The sequence below is a fragment of the Rhinichthys klamathensis genome, unplaced genomic scaffold, assembly GCF_029890125.1.
Source record: "Rhinichthys klamathensis goyatoka isolate OS25496 unplaced genomic scaffold, OSU_Roscu_1.1 h1tg000240l_1, whole genome shotgun sequence".
Classification (NCBI taxonomy): Eukaryota; Metazoa; Chordata; class Actinopteri; order Cypriniformes; family Leuciscidae; genus Rhinichthys; species Rhinichthys klamathensis.
In genome coordinates, this window is record NW_026606762.1 from 480,968 (window position 1) to 500,618 (window position 19,651).

The 19,651-nt window shown below is 37.9% G+C and overlaps 1 protein-coding gene across 1 annotated transcript in view; it reads left to right on the top strand.

Annotated features, from left to right (window-relative positions):
- Positions 1 to 19,651, top strand: part of LOC130100351 (polyamine-modulated factor 1-binding protein 1) — a 239,432-nt gene that overhangs the window by 66,604 nt on the left and 153,177 nt on the right. The window contains exon 3 of the mRNA XM_056265779.1: positions 6,928 to 7,074. Coding sequence (XP_056121754.1) covers positions 6,928 to 7,074 — 147 coding nt within the window. The remainder of the gene's footprint in view (positions 1 to 6,927; positions 7,075 to 19,651) is intronic.

Consider the following 19,651-nt stretch of genomic DNA (forward strand, 5'->3'; position numbering starts at 1 on the left):
TGACGATAACAGCCCCAGAACATAGTCATTGTGTCCTACCCCACCCCCACCCCATATTTCCCTCTCTCTATAGCTTTGATGTGCGCTATCAGTAAGCCACATCGCTAACAACCCTCTGCACCCCAAACCACTCCATGTCAGCACCTTTTGATGTAGCCTATGTGCACATCCAAATAGAATTTTTAACAAGCTGCCATTATCATTTTGATTTCTGCCTGAATGAAAAGAGTGACCTCTGGCATTTGTGCAGAGAGTGAGGTGGAGGAGGCAGTGCAGGCAAATATGGCTCATTGACACAAAGCCCAATGTTGTGTATGCCGTTTCTGAGATTGTAGCATTGGAGTGAAAAGAGATGACAGACTCACAGATAAGGCCTCTATAGTTCTGGGTTTACTCAGAGGGGCTAAGCTGACACGTGAGGAGTTTCTGAATGTTTTAGCCAAGGAGGTGACAAGTACTTTTATGTAGATGGTCTTAGAACAACTCTTCTATCAACCAGTCAGAGGGTTTGGCTAGGGTTCATTTAAGGGCTGGTTGAGACATCAAAATTTGATATCTAGCAAACATTTCACTTCTGATTTTAAAGGTAGTTTATGGTAAGTTTTGGGTCAAACTAAATATTTTGATCCTGAAATGATCTTAGTAAAATTACATTCACCCTAGAGCAGGAATAGGCAATGTCCTGGTGTGCCACTGTCCTGCAGAGTTTAGCTCCAACCCTAATCAAACACACCTGAACAAGCTATTCAATGTCTTCAGGATTACTAAAGACAGGCATACACTGTGCCATTTCAGCAAGGTTACCAACTCACACTGTACGAGTAGATCGCTTGTGATGTAAAGGCAAAGTTTAGGATTTATGTGCTCACAATATACGGTCTGATCGTCGAGCTGCGACTTGACTGCTCACACTATTCCTGTGAAATAACGTCAATATAAACCCCTGTGCCGGCTTGTGCCGATAGACCGTGATATTATGTATCCAGTCAAAGGCATCAGGATTTAGCATTTCCAATATATGTATTAAATTATTATTATTAATATTAGGCTACTATTAGTATAAGGGTAGGCCTACTTTTATTATTAATGTATTACAATTAATTAGCCCCGCAATAATTTCATAGCGGATGGGAAATGGGAAAATTTACAATGTTGCGACATGAAATTTTTCTGTATCGCCAATTGATGGACAACGGTTCACATTTCCTGTGATAGTAACATTAGGTTAATATTAAATAAAGGAGTAAATAAAGTGTAAATGAAAAGTGAAACAAGTAAATTAATAAGTGTGGGTAATATGGTTTATCCATTTTGCAACACAAACTAGAGGTAAGCAACAGTTTGCTAAATTGCAGTTAGTTTGACAGCCACTGAACTTAAAGATCTCCCTCTTTTCATTTCGTTTCACTTGCATCAAAGATTAAATTGTTTAACTTTTGTTTTTGCACAGATGCAGTGAGGGAAAAAAAAACAGGGAGTTTAGGGCAATCGGTTTGTAGCTCTGCTTCAACTGTGCGATACTCTCAGGAGGGGCGACCAAAATTTCAGACATGCCAGAAATTCTTCCTACCATCCGATTGCCGATCGGGAGAGGTTTATCGCCTCTCGTTTCCCCCTGTACACTGCACGAGAAATGACGCGCGACAAAGCTGAAAATCGTCTCGGATAAAAAAACGAGTAGAACGAGTTAGAGTTCGGCTCAAAATTGGACGAAAATCACACAGTGTATGCCCAGCCTAAGGCCCTGTCCCAAATGGCACCCTAAGCACTCACTGTCTTCCTAAGAGTCCGCACTTTTGTGACATAATGCCGCTTTGACTTTCGGGAAGAAGTCTACTGACCCGCTTCAGTGTGGGCTCGGCAAAAGTGCGCATTGAGGACACATATCCACCACAAAGGGGGGCGCTCGCGAGCACCCTTCTGAAACCTAAAATGACAAATGAGACACCCTACGGTCTTGTGGACTTAACAGACACGCAGATGCGCCAGCCATTTCAGGGTTGGAGCTAAACTCTGGGACCAACGTTGGCTATCCCTGCCCTAGACCTGGACTAACTTGAAAAATACACACTTTGGCCTGAGTATAGCTAAAGAGCCAGCTATGCCAACTATTATCAACAGTTTTGTAGATTTTAGTCTTTCCACTTTCAAATAAATAGAATTCTTTAAAAAAAATTGGGTGACGTTATTAAGATGGCCACCGAGTAAACCTACTTCCAAAAGGACTTGTGTGCATATCAGTTGCTTCTATTTATATATTAACAAAGTTTCTTGGTCACTACAAAGAGCCTGCAGGTAGGCCAATGATCTAGTGTATTGCTCTATTAATATAATATGTGACCCGTGCTGGCAAAAGGAGTCGGATTGCGCAAGGGATAATTTCGAGCTACAGGCAAAACAAGTGAAAAATTGCGATTTTGGGCTATTTTGAGGTTTTCACAAAAATGTGTTCTTTAAGCCCTCGTCTAGCGATCCCAATGCTCCAAATAGCAATTAAACATCTAAAAGTATCTTTATTTGTACGTTTTCTGAGAGGAGTACCTTTCCTTTGTCCATGGAAAAACGATCTTACTTTTATTTGATATAGTGAGCGATACACACATACACAGAATTACAGTATTTCAAAATATCTGTCTTGGCAAACATTATCTGTTATGTGAACGTTTAACTGTTGAGGAAAAACATCTGATGTGTAACATTATTTTAGATCAGTGTGGTACAGTAGGTACTGAATATATAGGCTGTCTGTTTCATTCATGTTAATCAAACAATTGTGATATCATCAATGTATATTTTTCATATAGATATTTGGTTTTGACTTGGTGTGTGCCAAATTTGGTGTTACTACCAGGGATTTTATTATTTATTTTAAGTGTTATTGTTAAGATTTTAAGGCTAGATGGTTTTGTTTTGGAACCTTCAGAAAACTTTAACTCTATTTTTCTCAAAATGGACTTTGCTGACTCTATCGACAATAACAATAACTCAATATTTGAAAATATGCTCATTGCTACTCATTTTGCCAACACGGGTCACATATTTTACCGTATTACAAAATCAGTTAAATAAAAAAAAATCACTTAAAAATTGCATGGTATAGCTCACTTTACATGTATCAAAGGTTGGTGTATCATGTTGTGAACTTTTATTTATTGTGATTTGTCCATACTCTCTCCTTGTTGGAGGCGAGATAAATAGGACATAATGTAATTCTGTACAAAGAAAGGCTATTTGTAACAGCCGATTAAAAAGAAATCCCATGGCCATAGCCGGACAAAGCGCTAATCTTCTTTTCTTTTTTTCTCTTTCCCTCCATTTCTTTTTTTATTTTCTGCTCCGCAGACAAAGTTGCAATTAGCATGCTAATGCCGAGATCTGAACCTCAAAAGCCATAGAGTCAGTTGGAGACTTTTCTGGGTGTCTGGAGATAACAAAGGACCTTTTACAAAAAAGAAAAATACTAGATGAAACACTGCCATTTATTCTGAAAGGCCTGATTTCCTCAAGATATGGACGTTTGGCTCCTTTTAATCCTTTTCCTCAATATGCTATTGAAGTTGTGTGTTTATGGCTTGTTGTGGTTAATTAAGTTGCATTCACTTGACCATTCTCCTTTGGGTAGAATACAGTGGATCATCTAGAATTTTTTAATGCTTTTGGGTGTATTTTACAGTCTGGAGTGGTTCATTTAGGAGTCCTACCAGGTTTGTCTTTTCAAAGAATTGAAGGATCAAAGGATCTCCTAATGCAGAGGTGCTGGGCACCAGCTAAGACCTGTGGTTCAAAGATGGATGGTCTTAGCATTAGCTTAGAAATAATGAAGAGTGCATAATAACCCTATTAAATGGACCTTGGAGTCCAGACCCCAGTGCCCATAGTACTCGAAACAAAGAAAAGTGTACAGTGCTGCAGTTGAGAAAGAAAATAGACGTTCTCCTTGATTATGCAGTCAAAGGGGAAAAATTGTGTGAAAAGTGGCCCCAATAGTATAAGGGGCTCCTGTGATCAAAGCACCCGAGGCCTGGTCTTTGCTGAGCCCATTATTTTTTTTAATAATTCAACAGCCCGTCCAAAGCTGTATGACTTACTTTCATCTGTGAAACACAAAAAAAGACATTTTGAATAATATCTTAGTGTTTTTGGCCCATACATGGTCCATACAAAAACCAGCTGAAACGGTCTTTAAAACAGAAAATATATAAATAAATGTAAGTACAATGATAAATCATAATTTTGAAGCATTGTGCCATTAGCTACAGTGAAATTCTTCAAAATGTATGATTCATTTTCAGTTTTCGCTCATGTTTCAGTTAATATCTGTAACCTTCACTTCTTCATAAGTCATGGATCACAATCTGCTGTTGATTTCATACATCAGTCTGAACACATTTAAATCTTGATTAGATCATTCAACAGTTTTGCATAACAGCCCTTATGTTTATTGCTCTCAAATGAGTTCACTCGCTTAGCAATAGCAACATCAGATGTTCAATCTGATGGAAGACAGTGCCTGGAGAAATTGATTTCCTAACCCTTCTGTATCACAATCTAATTTATCGGTGCACATTTCACATGTTCATTAAAACATCTTTATGTGTGTTATCTAGGATTTTCCTCGCTGATGTGCCCACTTATGCTCTCTGTGATATGAGATCGACCTCTTCAGTGCATACACTCATTCAGACTTTGACCTTTTGATTTTTTCTTTTTACAGGGTACTACAAGTAGTTCACAGTGAGAGTGTTGCTTCCAAGGCAAATCCTATTGTGTTATCTCACTTCTTCTGCACCTCTCACTGTATCCCATATTGTAAACCACAATTGCATAGGCCAATTTAGCAGTAGAAAATGGATTCATACAATCCCTGGGGTTCACTTACAAGCACCACCATGAGACACTCTTTCTGCCAAGCAATTCCACACGATTGATATAAAATGTCACAGAATGCTGCAGTATCTCTCATAGTGATACATACACTTCATATGTGGAGCTTTGTGAAGGTGTTGATGTCCCTCGTTGACATAGTTTTGAGATTCGGAAGGATGAACTGGGTTTTTATATCTATTCTTCTGTTGGACCATCTCTGTCATATACGCTATACCAAACGTTTTCAAAAATAAACATAACTGCTTCAAAATTTGCTTATTAGAAACAAACATTTTCAAAAATAAACTTAACTGCTTCAAAATTTTTGTTTTCGGTATGAGTGTGTGTTTAGTTGTGTTTAGTACCACAGGCTTTATTTTATTCATAAATTGGAAAACCCCATGGGAAAATCTCAAAGGAGCCAGCAGCGAATTCTACCACTCTATTGTGAAATATTATTACGATTTGAAATAACTGTTTTCCATCTGAATATATTTTAAATAGTTTATTCCTTCGATTTAAAGCTCCAGTCTTCAGTGTCACGTGACCCTACAGAAATTATTCGAATCTGCTGATTTGCTGCTCAAGAAATATTTCTTATTATTATCAATGTTGAAAACTGTTTTCGTTGCTTGATATTTTTATGGAAACCATGATACACTACTATTAAAAAGTTTGGGGTTAAAAAACAAATTAATATGTTTTTTCAACAAGGGTGCATTAAATGGATCAAAAGTGACACTGAAGACTTTTATAATGATACAAAAGATTTCTATTTCAAATAAATGGTGTTCTTTTAATCTCGTTCTATTCATTCTTTCTATCCTGAAAAGAATGATCATGTTTCCACATAAATATTAAGCAGCAAAACCTGTTTTCAACATTAATAATAACAATTGATAACAACCGAGCACCAAATCAGCATATTAGAATGATTTCGGAAAGATCATTACTGCATCCAAAATTGAGTATGCGGAAACACAGTACGCCAAAAGATTAGTATGTTCAAATACGTAGTATTGGAAAAACAGTGGACTGATGATGCTATGTCACGTGACAGTAACAACATGGCGGATGTAGCATGTCCGAATTGAATTCATACTACCTACGTATATTCATCCTATATAGAACTTATTTTTTAATATTTGAATTCAAATATAGTATGCGATTTCAGATGCAGCGCATATGACACTGAATACAGGAGTAATGATGCTGAAAATGTTGCTTTGCCAGCACAGGAGTAAATGACATTTTACAAAATATTAAAATAGAAAACAGTTCTTTTAAAGTGTAATCATATTTCACAATATAATTGTTTTCCTATAATTTTGTTTTCCTAATTTGATTTTTTTTTATCAAATAAATGCATAATAGTAATAAGAGACTTCTTTCAAATACATAAAAAAACTTAATTATTCCAAACTTTTGACTGACAGTGTATAATTAAGGGTTAATAATTACAAACTTTAATTATATCAGTAATGAGAAAAGGCCCCAAATGACCAATTCGTACTGTACATTATTGTAGCAGATATGTAAAATATTTAATTGGTTATTAATTTCTTTCTTAATCACATTATTTTGTGATTTTTTTTTCTTAGGCTTGTCTGAGCCAGTATGTAGTGCTCGTTAACAAAACATAAAGCTCATGCAGGTTCAAATCTGGTCTGTCCATGATTTTCCTGTTTTTTTACAGTCATAAACTGTAAAATAAATAAATAAACAAAAAAAATTGGCCTTTAACATAGTTGTTATTGTGGTGAGTAGTTTTATGATATCTGTCATTGTGAACACACAACATCTGATTACCTGCACTAGCAAGATGGCATGAGATGGACATTGTTTGGACATTTGTTGGTGACTCTCGTACTTATCATGTATTCATGCTTGTTAGGCTGAACATGTCCCTGCAGCAGTCACTACATTGAAACACATCTTACAGTGGCCAGGTGTTTGTTTTGACATTCTTAATATTTAATATCATCACTAATAACCATCCAGCTCAACACATAACTATCATGGACAACAGTGTATTGACATGGCAGCGATCATGTGTTGTAGGTGGAGGAGCGAGAGGCTCTGATCCTGGAACTGCAGGATGTCATCACTGAGCTACACCTGGAGATGTCTCTGAAAGAACAGCACGAGCTCCAGCAGCTTCAACAGCTGCTTCAGGTGGAGACCAGTGGCAAAGAGCTTCAAGAGCAGGTAGAAGACACACTACAGACTTTCCAGGCCTAGCTGGACGTGAATTTCTCCTATTTTAATCCCATATACTCCATGAGAAATGTGCCTTTCCTACCACTCAAAAGTTTGGGATTGGTAATGCTCACCATTTATAAAAAAAAAAAACAGTAAAAATATATAAACATTAGCAGTTTAAAATAGCTATTTTCTATTTTCATACATTTTTAAATGTATCTGGGATGGCAAAACGTAATTTTCACGTGATCCTTCAGAAATCATTCGAATATGTGCTCAAGAAACATTTCTAATTATCAGTGTTGAAAAAAAGTGCTACTTAATATTCTTTCCATGATTCTTTGATGGATAGAAATGAAGATTGCATGCCATCGCAATGAATGGAAATGAAAAGTCAAACTCTCCCACATTCCAAATAAGATCCCATCATTAAGTAGAAAATGTTTTTGATATTTTTTTCGGAATTCTTTAATGAACAGCATTTATGAACTAAACTATATATTTTTTGTCTTAGGGTCACTTTTGATACATTTAATGCAACATTGCGGAATGAAAGTATTCATTTTTTAAAGAGGCGGTATAATGCCCTTTTCACAAGATGTAAAATAAGTCTCTGATGTCCCCAGAGTGTGTATGTGATTTTTCACTCAAAATACCCCACTTATATTTTTACACTCACCGGCCACTTTATTAGGTACACCTGTCCAACTGCTCGTTAACACTTAATTTCTAAGCAGCCAATCACATGGCGGCAACTCAGTGCATTTAGGCATGTAGACATGGTCAAGACAATCTCCTGCAGTTCAAACCGAGCATCAGTATGGGGAAGAAAGGTGATTTGAGTGACTTTGAACGTGGCATGATTGTTGGTGCCAGAAGGGCTGGTCTGAGTATTTCAGAAACTGCTAATCTACTGGGATTTTCACGCACAACCATCTCTAGGGTTTACAGAGAATGGTCCGAAAAAGAAAAAACATCCAGTGAGCGGCAGTTCTGTGGGCGGAAATGCCTTGTTGATGCCAGAGGTCAGAGGAGAATGGCCAGACTGGTTCGAGCTGATAGAAGGGCAACAGTGACTGAAATAACCACTCGTTACAACCGAAGTATGCAGCAAAGCATTTGTGAAGCCACAACACGCACAACCTTGAGGCGGATGGGCTACAACAGCAGAAGACTCCACCGGGTACCACTCATCTCCACTACAAATAGGAAAAAGAGGCTACAATTTGCAAGAGCTCACCAAAATTGAACAGTTGAAGATTGGAAAAATGTTGCCTGGTCTGATGAGTCTCGATTTCTGTTGAGACATTCAGATGTTAGAGTCAGAATTTGGCGTAAACAGAATGAGAACATGGAACCATCATGCCTTGTTACCACTGTGCAGGCTGGTGGTGGTGGTGTAATGGTGTGGGGGATGTTTTCCTGGCACACTTTAGGCCCCTTAGTGCCAATTGGGCATCGTTTAAATGCCACGGCCTACCTGAGCATTGTTTCTGACCATGTCCATCCCTTTATGGCCACCATGTACCCATCCTCTGATGGCTACTTCCACCATGTCACAAAGCTCTAATCATTTCAAATTGGTTTCTTGAACATGACAATGAGTTCACTGTACTAAAATGGCCTCCACAGTCACCAGATCTCAACCCAATAGAGCATCTTTGGGATGTGGTGGAACGGGAGATTCGCATCATGGATGTGCAGCCGACAAATCTGCGGCAACTGTGTGATGCCATCATGTCAATATGGACCAAACTCCCTGAGGAATGCTTCCAGCACCTTGTTGAATCTATGCCACGAAGAATTGAGGCAGTTCTGAAGGCAAAAGGGGGTCCAACCCGTTACTAGCATGGGGTACCTAATAAAGTGGCCGGTGAGTGTATATAGCATGTTAAAATTGTCACTTTTTGAGGGTGAGCAAAAACGCACCGTTTTTGTGTCTGTCCCTTTAAATGTAAATGAGCTGCTGCTCGCGGCACAGAGGGCGGAGCTTCAACAGCTTGTGTCCCTGTTTCAAACACTTTTAGTCTTTTTATGTTCAAACCGGAGTCAGACAATGATGGAGAGACTCAAGATGAAGTGACAACATGTAGAATGCAACAGGACATTTCTGAATAGTTAGTTGTAAGTTGATGAATTTGTAGATTAGTTATCTTCTAGTCATTAATAAGCATATTCTGTCATGATTATCTGTAAATTGCGTTCCCGGGGGTGGGGTTCATGCAAATTTTAGGGTTCGTGATGTCATCAATGTTTGTCGTGTAGTCCCTACCAGCCGTTTGTTGTAGTCCTTAAAAGCAATTTCTTTAAAAGAAAATATCTCCATATACCAAGTCGGTACTGAAATTTAAAAAATGTGACGATACCAGCATTACCCTCTAGCATTTTGAGCACTGTTAAACGGATTCTTAAACACTTCTGATTGGCCATTGTGTTGACGCGCTCAACATATATACACTCAACATATATGTCTGTGATTGGCTACAATGATCAACAATGACATCTTTGACGCTCTTCACCGAGCGCTTGCAAAAGAAGGTGTCTCTAGATTTGAAAATCATGCTTTTCCCCATTATTGTTGAATCACGGAAGCTACACCGGTTACATTTGCCAAGAGATTTCTATTTATTATTTTATGTATCAGACAGAGAGAAACGGGCATAGCAGAATAAGGCTATGTGAGCAGGTCTTCATTCCAGATTTCTCTGTTCCCCATTTCTCTATTCCCTCACCCCATCATGCCAGCTGTAAATGGTTTTGAACATGGCAACTGAAGTATCATCATTAGTGGAACATCTCTGCTCAGTGAACGTTACATTGCACATACCTCTAAGCAAAATATAGCTCATCCCATATCTCTGCTCAGCATACATATACAAACATACTCTGACTTCACAAAATATATTATGAAAATTAATAAAGAAAAATAATACTAAAAAATACAGCAAATTAGTCAGTGTCTATCAGCAGATCCCTAATATATCCGCTGAAAGACGGATCCGCTGATAGACGCAGCTTTCAAACGCCGTTGATCATTGTAGCCAATCACAGACATACTGTATATGTTGAGCGCGTCAACACAATGGCCAATCAGACGTGTTTAAGAATCCGTTCAACAGCGCCCAAAATGCTAGAGGGAAATGCTGGTATCATCGCATTTTTAAGTTTCGATACCGACTTGGTAGCGAAGTTCTTCATAGCGAAGACATTTTTAACAACTCCAGTTTTTACTATCACAGCAACATTTTTGTACATAAAAACATTGACAGTATTTGCTTTTAAGATCTTGCATGTTGACTCAAGTTTAACTTTATATTTGAACTTGTTTAAAGTTTGTTTTTTTTATGTTAAAAATAAAATATTAGTTTATTGGTCTTTGACTACTGTTAGTATGCCATTCATGGGTTTATCTCCCCTAAAGTATAAACACTGTGTTGCCCGAGCCCCATGAAAACATTGAGTGCGTCTCTCAGATCTGTCAATCTCTTTCCAGCTCAACCATACTGATGGTTTGGGGGCGTGGCTACTCTAGTAGGCGGAGCCAGAGGGTGTTTAGCTGCGGTGGGCCCATGACTGATTCCTTACATTGGAAAAGACATTCAGCTTCTGTTACAGAAGTTCAAGCCACAATTTGCTGCATTTAGACCTTCAAAGGTCATCGACATGTCAAAGCGAGCAGGGAATCTGCAATGGACTCTTCCGTTCAGAAAGACAAATGTATCAGTTTATAATGTTAACTTAGAAGTCTTCAGTGTAGACAGCCTCAAACAGTTCTGATGCATCAGTGCAGATATGTTGAATGGGTTAATTATAAGAGAGGCGCTCGTGTTAACTCTCGACTTAATTGTTTACTTATGACACATAGCAACACATCTAAAAGTATTCCTTAAGATGGTGGACTGTTCATTGAAAGTAGCCTACTTTTATCTGTTTGGGATGTTTGAATTGGTAGAGGAGCGAAAGGGGTGCTTGCAAGGTTGTTCCAAAAAAAAAAAAAAGCTTTATTTTTGTAATTCCACTTGGAACTATATTTATATATTATTGCAGACACTACATACTTCACTTTTTCATTACTCTCTGTTTGTCCTTTGTCCTTCAGAGGGACAAACTAAACTAAGTTAGTTTCTTCTCTGTTCAGGTACAGGGTTCAGACGAGACTATAGCTCAGCTGAGACTAGAACTGGCTGAGAGCAACAGCGACATGCTGAATGTTATAAGTAAGCGTTTGTTTACGAGTGTGTGTGTTCACACCTTACTCACGCTTAACCTTATGTGTTGAAAAAGGTGTTGGGAGTTAAATTAATATCCATATGGTTTTAATTATTTTAAATACTAAACAAGATGATCTGTGTTCATACAATATTGGTAATTTGCATTTTCAGCGAAATCTTGATGCAGAGTGTATGTGAACCCAAGCTCTTTTGTGCTCTCATGTCAACTGATTGTGCAGTCACATGGCAATAAAACAATTTTACACCAAGTAATGAAGTGCATTATCCTGGCTGTATGTTGTTTAAGGAGCATTGTAACAACCTGGTACATTAATATAGAAGTTAATGGTACATAAGGTTTTTGAACCGCTTCAAATGCGGTTCATCCAATCAGAGATCAAAACAGAGATCCGTTTATTATATAGTACATAAATTAAAGTAAATGTACCATTGGATTAGCGTGCTTCATGTAAGAATAGCCATTATGGTAAGTTATGCGATGATCGGTGTTCATCTGTATTATTTCACTGCATTTTCAGTACAATCTTGATGGAGAGATTCTCTTTTGGTTTGATTTGTTTAAAGCAATTAAAAATACCATTTGGCCTGAATCTGAAAGATTCAGAATAACTCTTCTCTGAAATGTAATTTATAAAAAATGTTTTGCAAGGATACTCAATGTAATGTGACGGCACATAGTCTGTATCTCATGTTTCCCTAATGTCATGGGTGGGAATATGCATAGAAATGATATGCAGACGCTGTTATGCATAGTAAAACTAGGCGTTGTCAGCTTGTTACGCCCCGTCTAGGGGAAAGGGTGCAACATGAATGTAGCAACATTGAGAATGGACCAAACACAATTGAAGCTTTCAGACATAACCAAACACAAGATGCTGCATATTCCAGATTATCCCCAGGCACTGGAGCCAAGAGACCCTTTTGTTGTTTAACTAAAGGAAGAACGTTGTCAATGTTTTATAATTTGGCAAGAACAGATCTGTTCAGAAATGGTGAAACAAGAGGCCCTAACAAGGAGTCACCTGACCCCTGCGACTAAACAGACTGAACCATTCAGCGTCCCGAGCTAGTTTTCCCCTCATCAATTATTACACCTCCTTAAGGCTGAAAAAGTGGACTTGCATACAAAATACCCTTTGTCTTGAAGACAGCCATTTGCGAAACTAAACCCTCACGTGGTACACACCACGGATGCACAAATGCTGACCATAAGGATACCCACACACACACACACACATAAGGACTTTCCTCCAATTCTCCAATACCAATAAAACTCATCCCAGAACAATTCTTGACTGACCCAGAATCAAAATCGTGTAACATAACAATTATATATTGTGTTTACAACCCCTGTATGTGTCTATTCTGCTTAGATCACATCTAAGTCATGTAATTGTTTTAAATATTAGAGATACTGGAATGAAAGTGTCGTGTTTCCTATCATTATGCTCGTATGTGTTTAATTCAAAAGATGGCTTGATTGAAATCTGTGTAAAAATGTTTATGTTCTTAAAATGGAAATTATGTCTAAACTGAATCCTCTGTTTCGAGCTGATGAGTAAAGCAGACCACAGAGAACACATGATTCGCGATGAGAGAAGGGGGGGATAGAAAAGACCCCCCTCTCAAATAACCATATAGTATCTTATTGTCCGAATTCCAAATTCCTCCAGGAGGCGGGACAAACATTTTGAGTTGAAAATCTTAGACCCGGACACAGAATCGCTCTCTTGTGATCCTCGCTCTTGTGATCCTCGCTCTTGTGATGCGCTCTCGCTCTCTGGTGACTCTCTCTTGTGATGCCCGATGATGGTTATAGTAACCATGTAGACGCAGAGACAAATGACCCAAATCAAGATATGGGTTAAAACAGATTTAATTGAAGCCATCTCGTCTCACTTTTCTTTCTTTTCTTAGTTTCTTTCTTTTCCGTTAAAAGTCTCGGTTCTAAGTTAAGTGTTGCTGCAAAGTTTCGTTTTAACGTTTCAACTGCAAAACCAGCTTTCAACTTCAAAGACTTTCATTCATCCGCGCCAACACACCACGTGACTGGCTGTCCAAAGTCTATCCAGGCACACGAGAAGATCAGCCAAGCAACGGACCGGGGAACCCCCCTTCACGACAAAAGGGAACCCCAAAGCAAGGACAAGCAAGTACCTCCAGACTTTTAACTGAACTGGTGATTTTAATATCAAATTGAATTACCCGTCTAAGAAACGATAAAAGGGTGAAATTAATTATTGATGGTTCGTTCAGGTCATGTCTTAAGTGCATATAGAAACTTGGGATCTCATCTAACTCTTAACCTGTTAACCGTCACCAGTGCGTGGGCGCTCTGAAGCGTTTTTTTTTTTAAATAGTTCAAAGTTACTATCATATTTAATGTGATTAACTTGACAAACTATACATCATTAAAACGATATAAGACTCAAGTTTCAGTATTTGACCACTATTGTATTCTGTGAAACTTATAGTGACAGTTATGTCTTAATTTGTGTCAGGAGTTATGAAATAAAAAAATGAGTCGTTACCTTTAATATGAATTATGAGCGTCAGCTGCTCTCATTCAGAAAAAAACTCCCGTGCGATCGTCATGACAGTGCTTGACAAAACAACGTCCATCAGGGCTTTTAGCTCAAACATGTGCAGATTTGGAGAAATATTGATAGATTCTCATAGGTTTACATCAGACTTCTATAGACAGGAATAATATTTATTGAATTTATACCCAAATGCGTCGATGTAATCATTTTGAGCGCTGTATACTCTGATGTACTGTTATCCATTCATACTGAAGTCTGAGGGCGCTGTTTGCATAGTAAAGTCCATATATGGATCACATGAAGAAGAGCCATAATCATGTGACATTCAGGAAGTCCTGACACATAAACAAAGCTATCCGAGATCGCTGTAAAGTGCAGATAAAGATGTTTTGAAGACAATAAACATGATTGCAATGATATTTGATTTACCTGTGTTCTTCGAGTCATGTCAGGTATTTTCATAATAATAGATTATATGTATAATGTAATGCTAATCGAGATAGACTTTCAAATTGTGCAGAATACAATAAAATAATATATTTTCTATCTGATTTTTTTTATCTGAAGCCAAATCAGAAGTTCAAAGTTATTTAAAACACTCGACTTGCGCTATAAAGTAAGTTGGAGCACAAACATAGTTTTATTCTCAAATTGTCGTGTATTGATGGTGTGCTAAGCTAACATGCTAGCTAGTACTGAGCACCTGCTACCTAACTTCGATGTAATTTTTATGATTTTTTTTCTAAATAAGAATGCTTACTGAAATGTTTCGTTTTTCAAAAAGGGCATTTGATACAGTTTCACTGTGAAGTGAGAACTTTTATAAGATAAATGAGGGATTGAAACAGTGTGAATTGCTAGTCGTTAGTGATTATAATGCAGACAAAAGAAAAGCATATTTAGAGCAATAAACAGGCTGGAGAGGTGTGAATGTGTGCAGGGGAGACAGACACTGAATGGGACTCGTTTTTGCATCACAAAACAATAGAGGCAATAGACTGAATAGATGCTTATAAGATGACAATAAACACCAGTCTAATCAAAATAAAGTCATATGACATGATCTTGAAAAACATTGAACTAAATACAGAGTTTTAGACTTATCATCTTCAGATTTTAAATATAACATGGTTAGACATGTGGCTTTAGCTGCAGTGCATTTCTAGATTGCTACAATGCCAACTTCAATTTTATTTTCATGAAGATGTTTCATAAAAATAAATGTATAATAACTTTACAAAACTTTGAAGCTATTTATAACTTTTTTTTTTCATTATGACAATAATTAATTCTACATTTACAATAAACTTCCAGGTGTCAGCTTTCAAATGAGATCTTACTTGTGCTTTTAGTACAAAGGGTTCATGAACTGTATCTGTTTCAGTTTGGGAATGCCATATCTGGGGATTTTTTAAAAATGGGCTTGAAGCTTAACAGGTTAAAACTCAGTCTTCCTCACTCTCTGTCTTTCTTCAACTTGTATGAATGCGTGTGCGTGTGTTTGTGTTATATTAGTTTTATGTGTGTTAGTCATAGGCTTATAATCAATAAAGTATTGTTTGTATTTGAAAAGAGAAGCATTACTTGTGTTATGTGCTTACCGATTTATTGTCTTGAACTTCGATCTAAGTTACCTATGCTTTGACCCTTGATTTATTTCTTAATTTAGCTGTTAGCTGGGAATTAGTCTTTCTTGGCCAAGAAGATATTATATTTCCTAGAATTAATAATTGTTTATGCTTTCCGTTCATTGGATGAACTGATAAACTGATCATATTATTGATTTTGCTACAGTAAATTCTGAAAATAATTCAATTATTAATTATTGATCATAATCTGTTATGAATAATAATTAATTATATTTATACGTGCGTACAATCGCTACATTATTTATGGTGGAGAATGCGGGCAGTTTAACCTAAATTGTAAGCATATACCAAGTAATTTATCTTTTCATATTGTGCGGATGAGAGATCCGAACCTGCGAAAGTCTGTGTGTGACGGATGGAGAGCGCGCAGCGCGCGCCCTGTTTGAATGAATCTGCTGCTTGAGAGACGCACCCCTGAGAGAGCTGTTAATCTAGTCTTTCTGCCTCCATATATGTTATTTTTCAACTGCAGTAAAATAACCCAAGATATAAAATATCACACAACAATAAGGTGAGAATTGAGCGTGTTCCTCAATTTCTGAAATACCTTGATTATAGCGTATACTGACGTCTGCGTGTTCCAGCGTCTGTCAAAGCTATACAGGTGTGTGTATCAGCCAGAGAGCTTAACGAAATTATACTGCAGTAATTAAAATAACTATAAGAACGATTATTCTCCTCACAGAGCGATGAGCGTGTTCCTCATCTAACGTTATATATATTTTTATCCGATTTACAGTGCGTGTTCCACTGCGATCCGTGATAAACATAGAAGCAGTTATATTTATATGATTGTCAATGCGTGTCCCATTGCAATCCCAGTAATAAACAGCTGTTTGTCTATGTTTGCTTGTATGTTGGTGTCTGTTCAATGAATTCTCGTGTAAACACTGCGTGTGTCCGAGTGTAGTTGAATAAGAGTTATTTTTATTGTGTTCAAGTAAAGCTTGACGTTGAAACTAACCAACAGTGAAGAACCCTGTTGTTCGTGTGCTCAGATAAACTTGCACAGAGACGATCTGCCGAGGTCGTCATCGTTCCATCTATTATAACGCAAAGCTGTCGCTTGCTTAAAGTTAATATCACTCCTAATAAATTGAGTGAAGCCCCACATCGTAAAACCAGCTAAAGCTACGAGTGGTGTATTTTTGTACAGTTTGAAATGCGCCGACATTTCCCGTAATATGATCGACTGTTACTGTACACGCATTCTATGAACATTGTGGAAATGCGCATGCGCCGACATTTCAGGTAACAAACTGTTGCAATTCACATGTTTGCCCACTAGAGTTTGTTTGGTCACTATAGTTACAATCGTGACACGGAAGTCTTTGCCAACGCTTCCGGGGAACTCTGACCTCTCACAGGCCTGCTTGAGTCACAGAGTGTAAACAAACCCTTCGGTGGCTAGCTAAGCCAGCTAACCCCTTGCTAAGATAACCAAAGCAGTTGTTACAGTGAAGCCTGCTAAAGCCTTAAGCATTATTTACATCAGTAGTATTAACATCAATGGTTAAATACAGTGTCTGTTTGAACAACGTTAAACTAAGTGATTTAACAACTTTACACCTGTTGGTCTTTTCTTCTGTCTTATTTACCTTTCCCATATCTTACTTAACCCATATTTTCCGTGAAAAGGAAGTCGTTTGCAATTATTAATTCCTTTACCTGCATTTTACTTGAAAAAGAAAATGCTGGTTTATGATTATTAATTGTCAAGTTCGAATTTGATTTTTTTTAAGGGAATTATTAAATTAAAATTTAAATCCTATTTTTCTTAACAGGTAATTTCTAATGATTTCTCGATTTATTTTTAATAAATCTAATTTCATAATTTCTAAATTTCTCTTTTAGATCTAATCACAGGCGAATAAGTCTTAAACTTTGAAAGTTAAGAACTTATTCCACCAACATTTTCCCTATTACAAAATATTGTTAGACTCATACTTGCTTCTTATTGTTATCAGTTGTGGTTATAAACTTAACCATTCTATTCTACTTATTCATTTACCCCTTTATTTAATTTTCCTTTCTTATTTTGTCCACTATCATTATTACTTTCTTTTATCTTCATTACCTCTTCCTTTTTGCTTGGAAGTGACACACCTGAGCCTCAAAAGGAGACATTGGTATCTCACTACGAGTTCAAATAAATCAGAGATAACCCTCTCTTACAAAAGTTTATTTGTGAATGTTCAGTTGTTTGGCAACTGTCAATTCCATACTCGTAGTTCGACAAAGGCTCCAGCCATTTGTGGATCCAATCTCCTTCCCTCCTTCCCTTCTCACATCTTCCGGTGCTGTCCTGCTCTATTCCATCCCATTCTTCGCACTTGTAGGGAACACACCTGAGAGAACCATCAATCGATTCAAAAGAAAGAGAAAGACAATCTTTCCAAAGAAATCATTAGGTATTTGATTTTTTTAATCAAACCCTCTCTGTTCTCCTCACTCTCCCTGCATCTGTGTACGCAATTTACAATTTGACATCTCATCCAAGATCAATTAACAGAGACAAGTGTTGAGCAACCGTCGCCTTCAAAAGCATCCCTGCTGTAAGCGGCCCAACTGACGGTGTGTGGTGTCAATCCTGTCAAACTCAGAAAAGAGGTATCAGCATTATTATTGTATTATTTTTCGTTGTAAACGTAAACAATAATATTGTTTAACTTTCTGGAAACAGATTCTCTTTAATAGGAAGCATTTACGAGAAAAATAATATCTCTCCTAGTTGAGAATTTTCTTTCTTGTTTTTCTTTTTTTAAATTGGTTTTTAACCTCTTTCTCTCTTTTTCCCTTACTCAGTTGAGTGACGTAGTCCTCACATCACGAGCTGAAACCAGCTTTTCATTGATAGAAAATATTTATAAAAAATATTTCTCCCATTGAAAAAAAAAAAAAACCTTTACAAATTGAGATTTGTTTTAACCTTTTTCTCTCTCTTTCCCTCACTCAGTTGAGTGACGAAGTTTCCCCATCACTAGCCTACCTGTCTACACTGAGACCAACACGTAGACATTACAACATTTCACTATTAGTGTATCGTCACTGAAACGACACTTAGCTGTTCAACCACATATAGGCCTACATTCCACACAGGTCTGTGTCAGTCTCTTCACCCCAGCGTACCAACATGTCGTGGACGACGAACCCCAGTGCCCAAAGGGACGACGTGGACGCCTGGCTCAGAGGCATTACAGACTGCCTCACACCAAAGACAATTGAACTGTTATTATTTTTAATAATAATCATAATTCTGAGAAGATTCCTGACACGTGATTCAAGCCAGAACCACAACCACGTGGAACTAACCAAAATAACCTGTTCCTTAAGCAATGCCTTCACAGCCCAGCTGAAACTAAGCGACAAGCACATCACCCACCTCCAAGAGGAGCTGACACGTGCCCAGAACCGCATAGACAAGCTGGAAGTGAAAGTCCAGGACAACTTCAAGCGTCAGACCACTGAGTTCCTGAGAGAGCTGATGCGCACTCAACACTGCACAGACCAGCTCAAAGCAAAAGCTCAAGACAAACTCAAAGTGCCTGATGAAGTGGAGCAAGAAACAAAGAAACAACTTGATAAGCTCCAAGAAGCCCTTGCAGTCACTGAACGTGACAAACTAGAATTAAAGACTGTCCAAAAGCACCTGGTAAACCAACTCCAGTCTGCTGAATATCAGCTAGAGAAAGCCAAAGCTGACATTAAAGATAAGAACTCTGAAATTAATGCTCTGAAAGACCACCTGGAAAGGTGCAGCGCTGAAATGGACCATCTGACCCAACAGCGAGATGACGCCAACGACGAGCTCTACGCGGTCAGAGATGAACTCCAGCAAATTTTCCAACAGAAACCAGAGCCAAGAAGGGAGAGACCTCCCTCAGCATCACCCCTGCGGAGCAGAACAGAGTCCTCCATCCAAGAACTGCCATACAACGGAAGAAGTGAATGGCCACAACCCAAAACGTCACCGGCCTTCACCACAGAACTCTTCCCTGCTAACAAACGAAGAGAGCTCATCCAGGCAGACTCCAAAGCTGCACAGGGGATGACCTTTAAAGATCTCAACCAGCTGGTGAAGAATATCACTCAGTTCAACCCGAACTCCACAGAGGGTCCCGACATCCAGACCTACATCAGAGATATCAACTTCCACCTA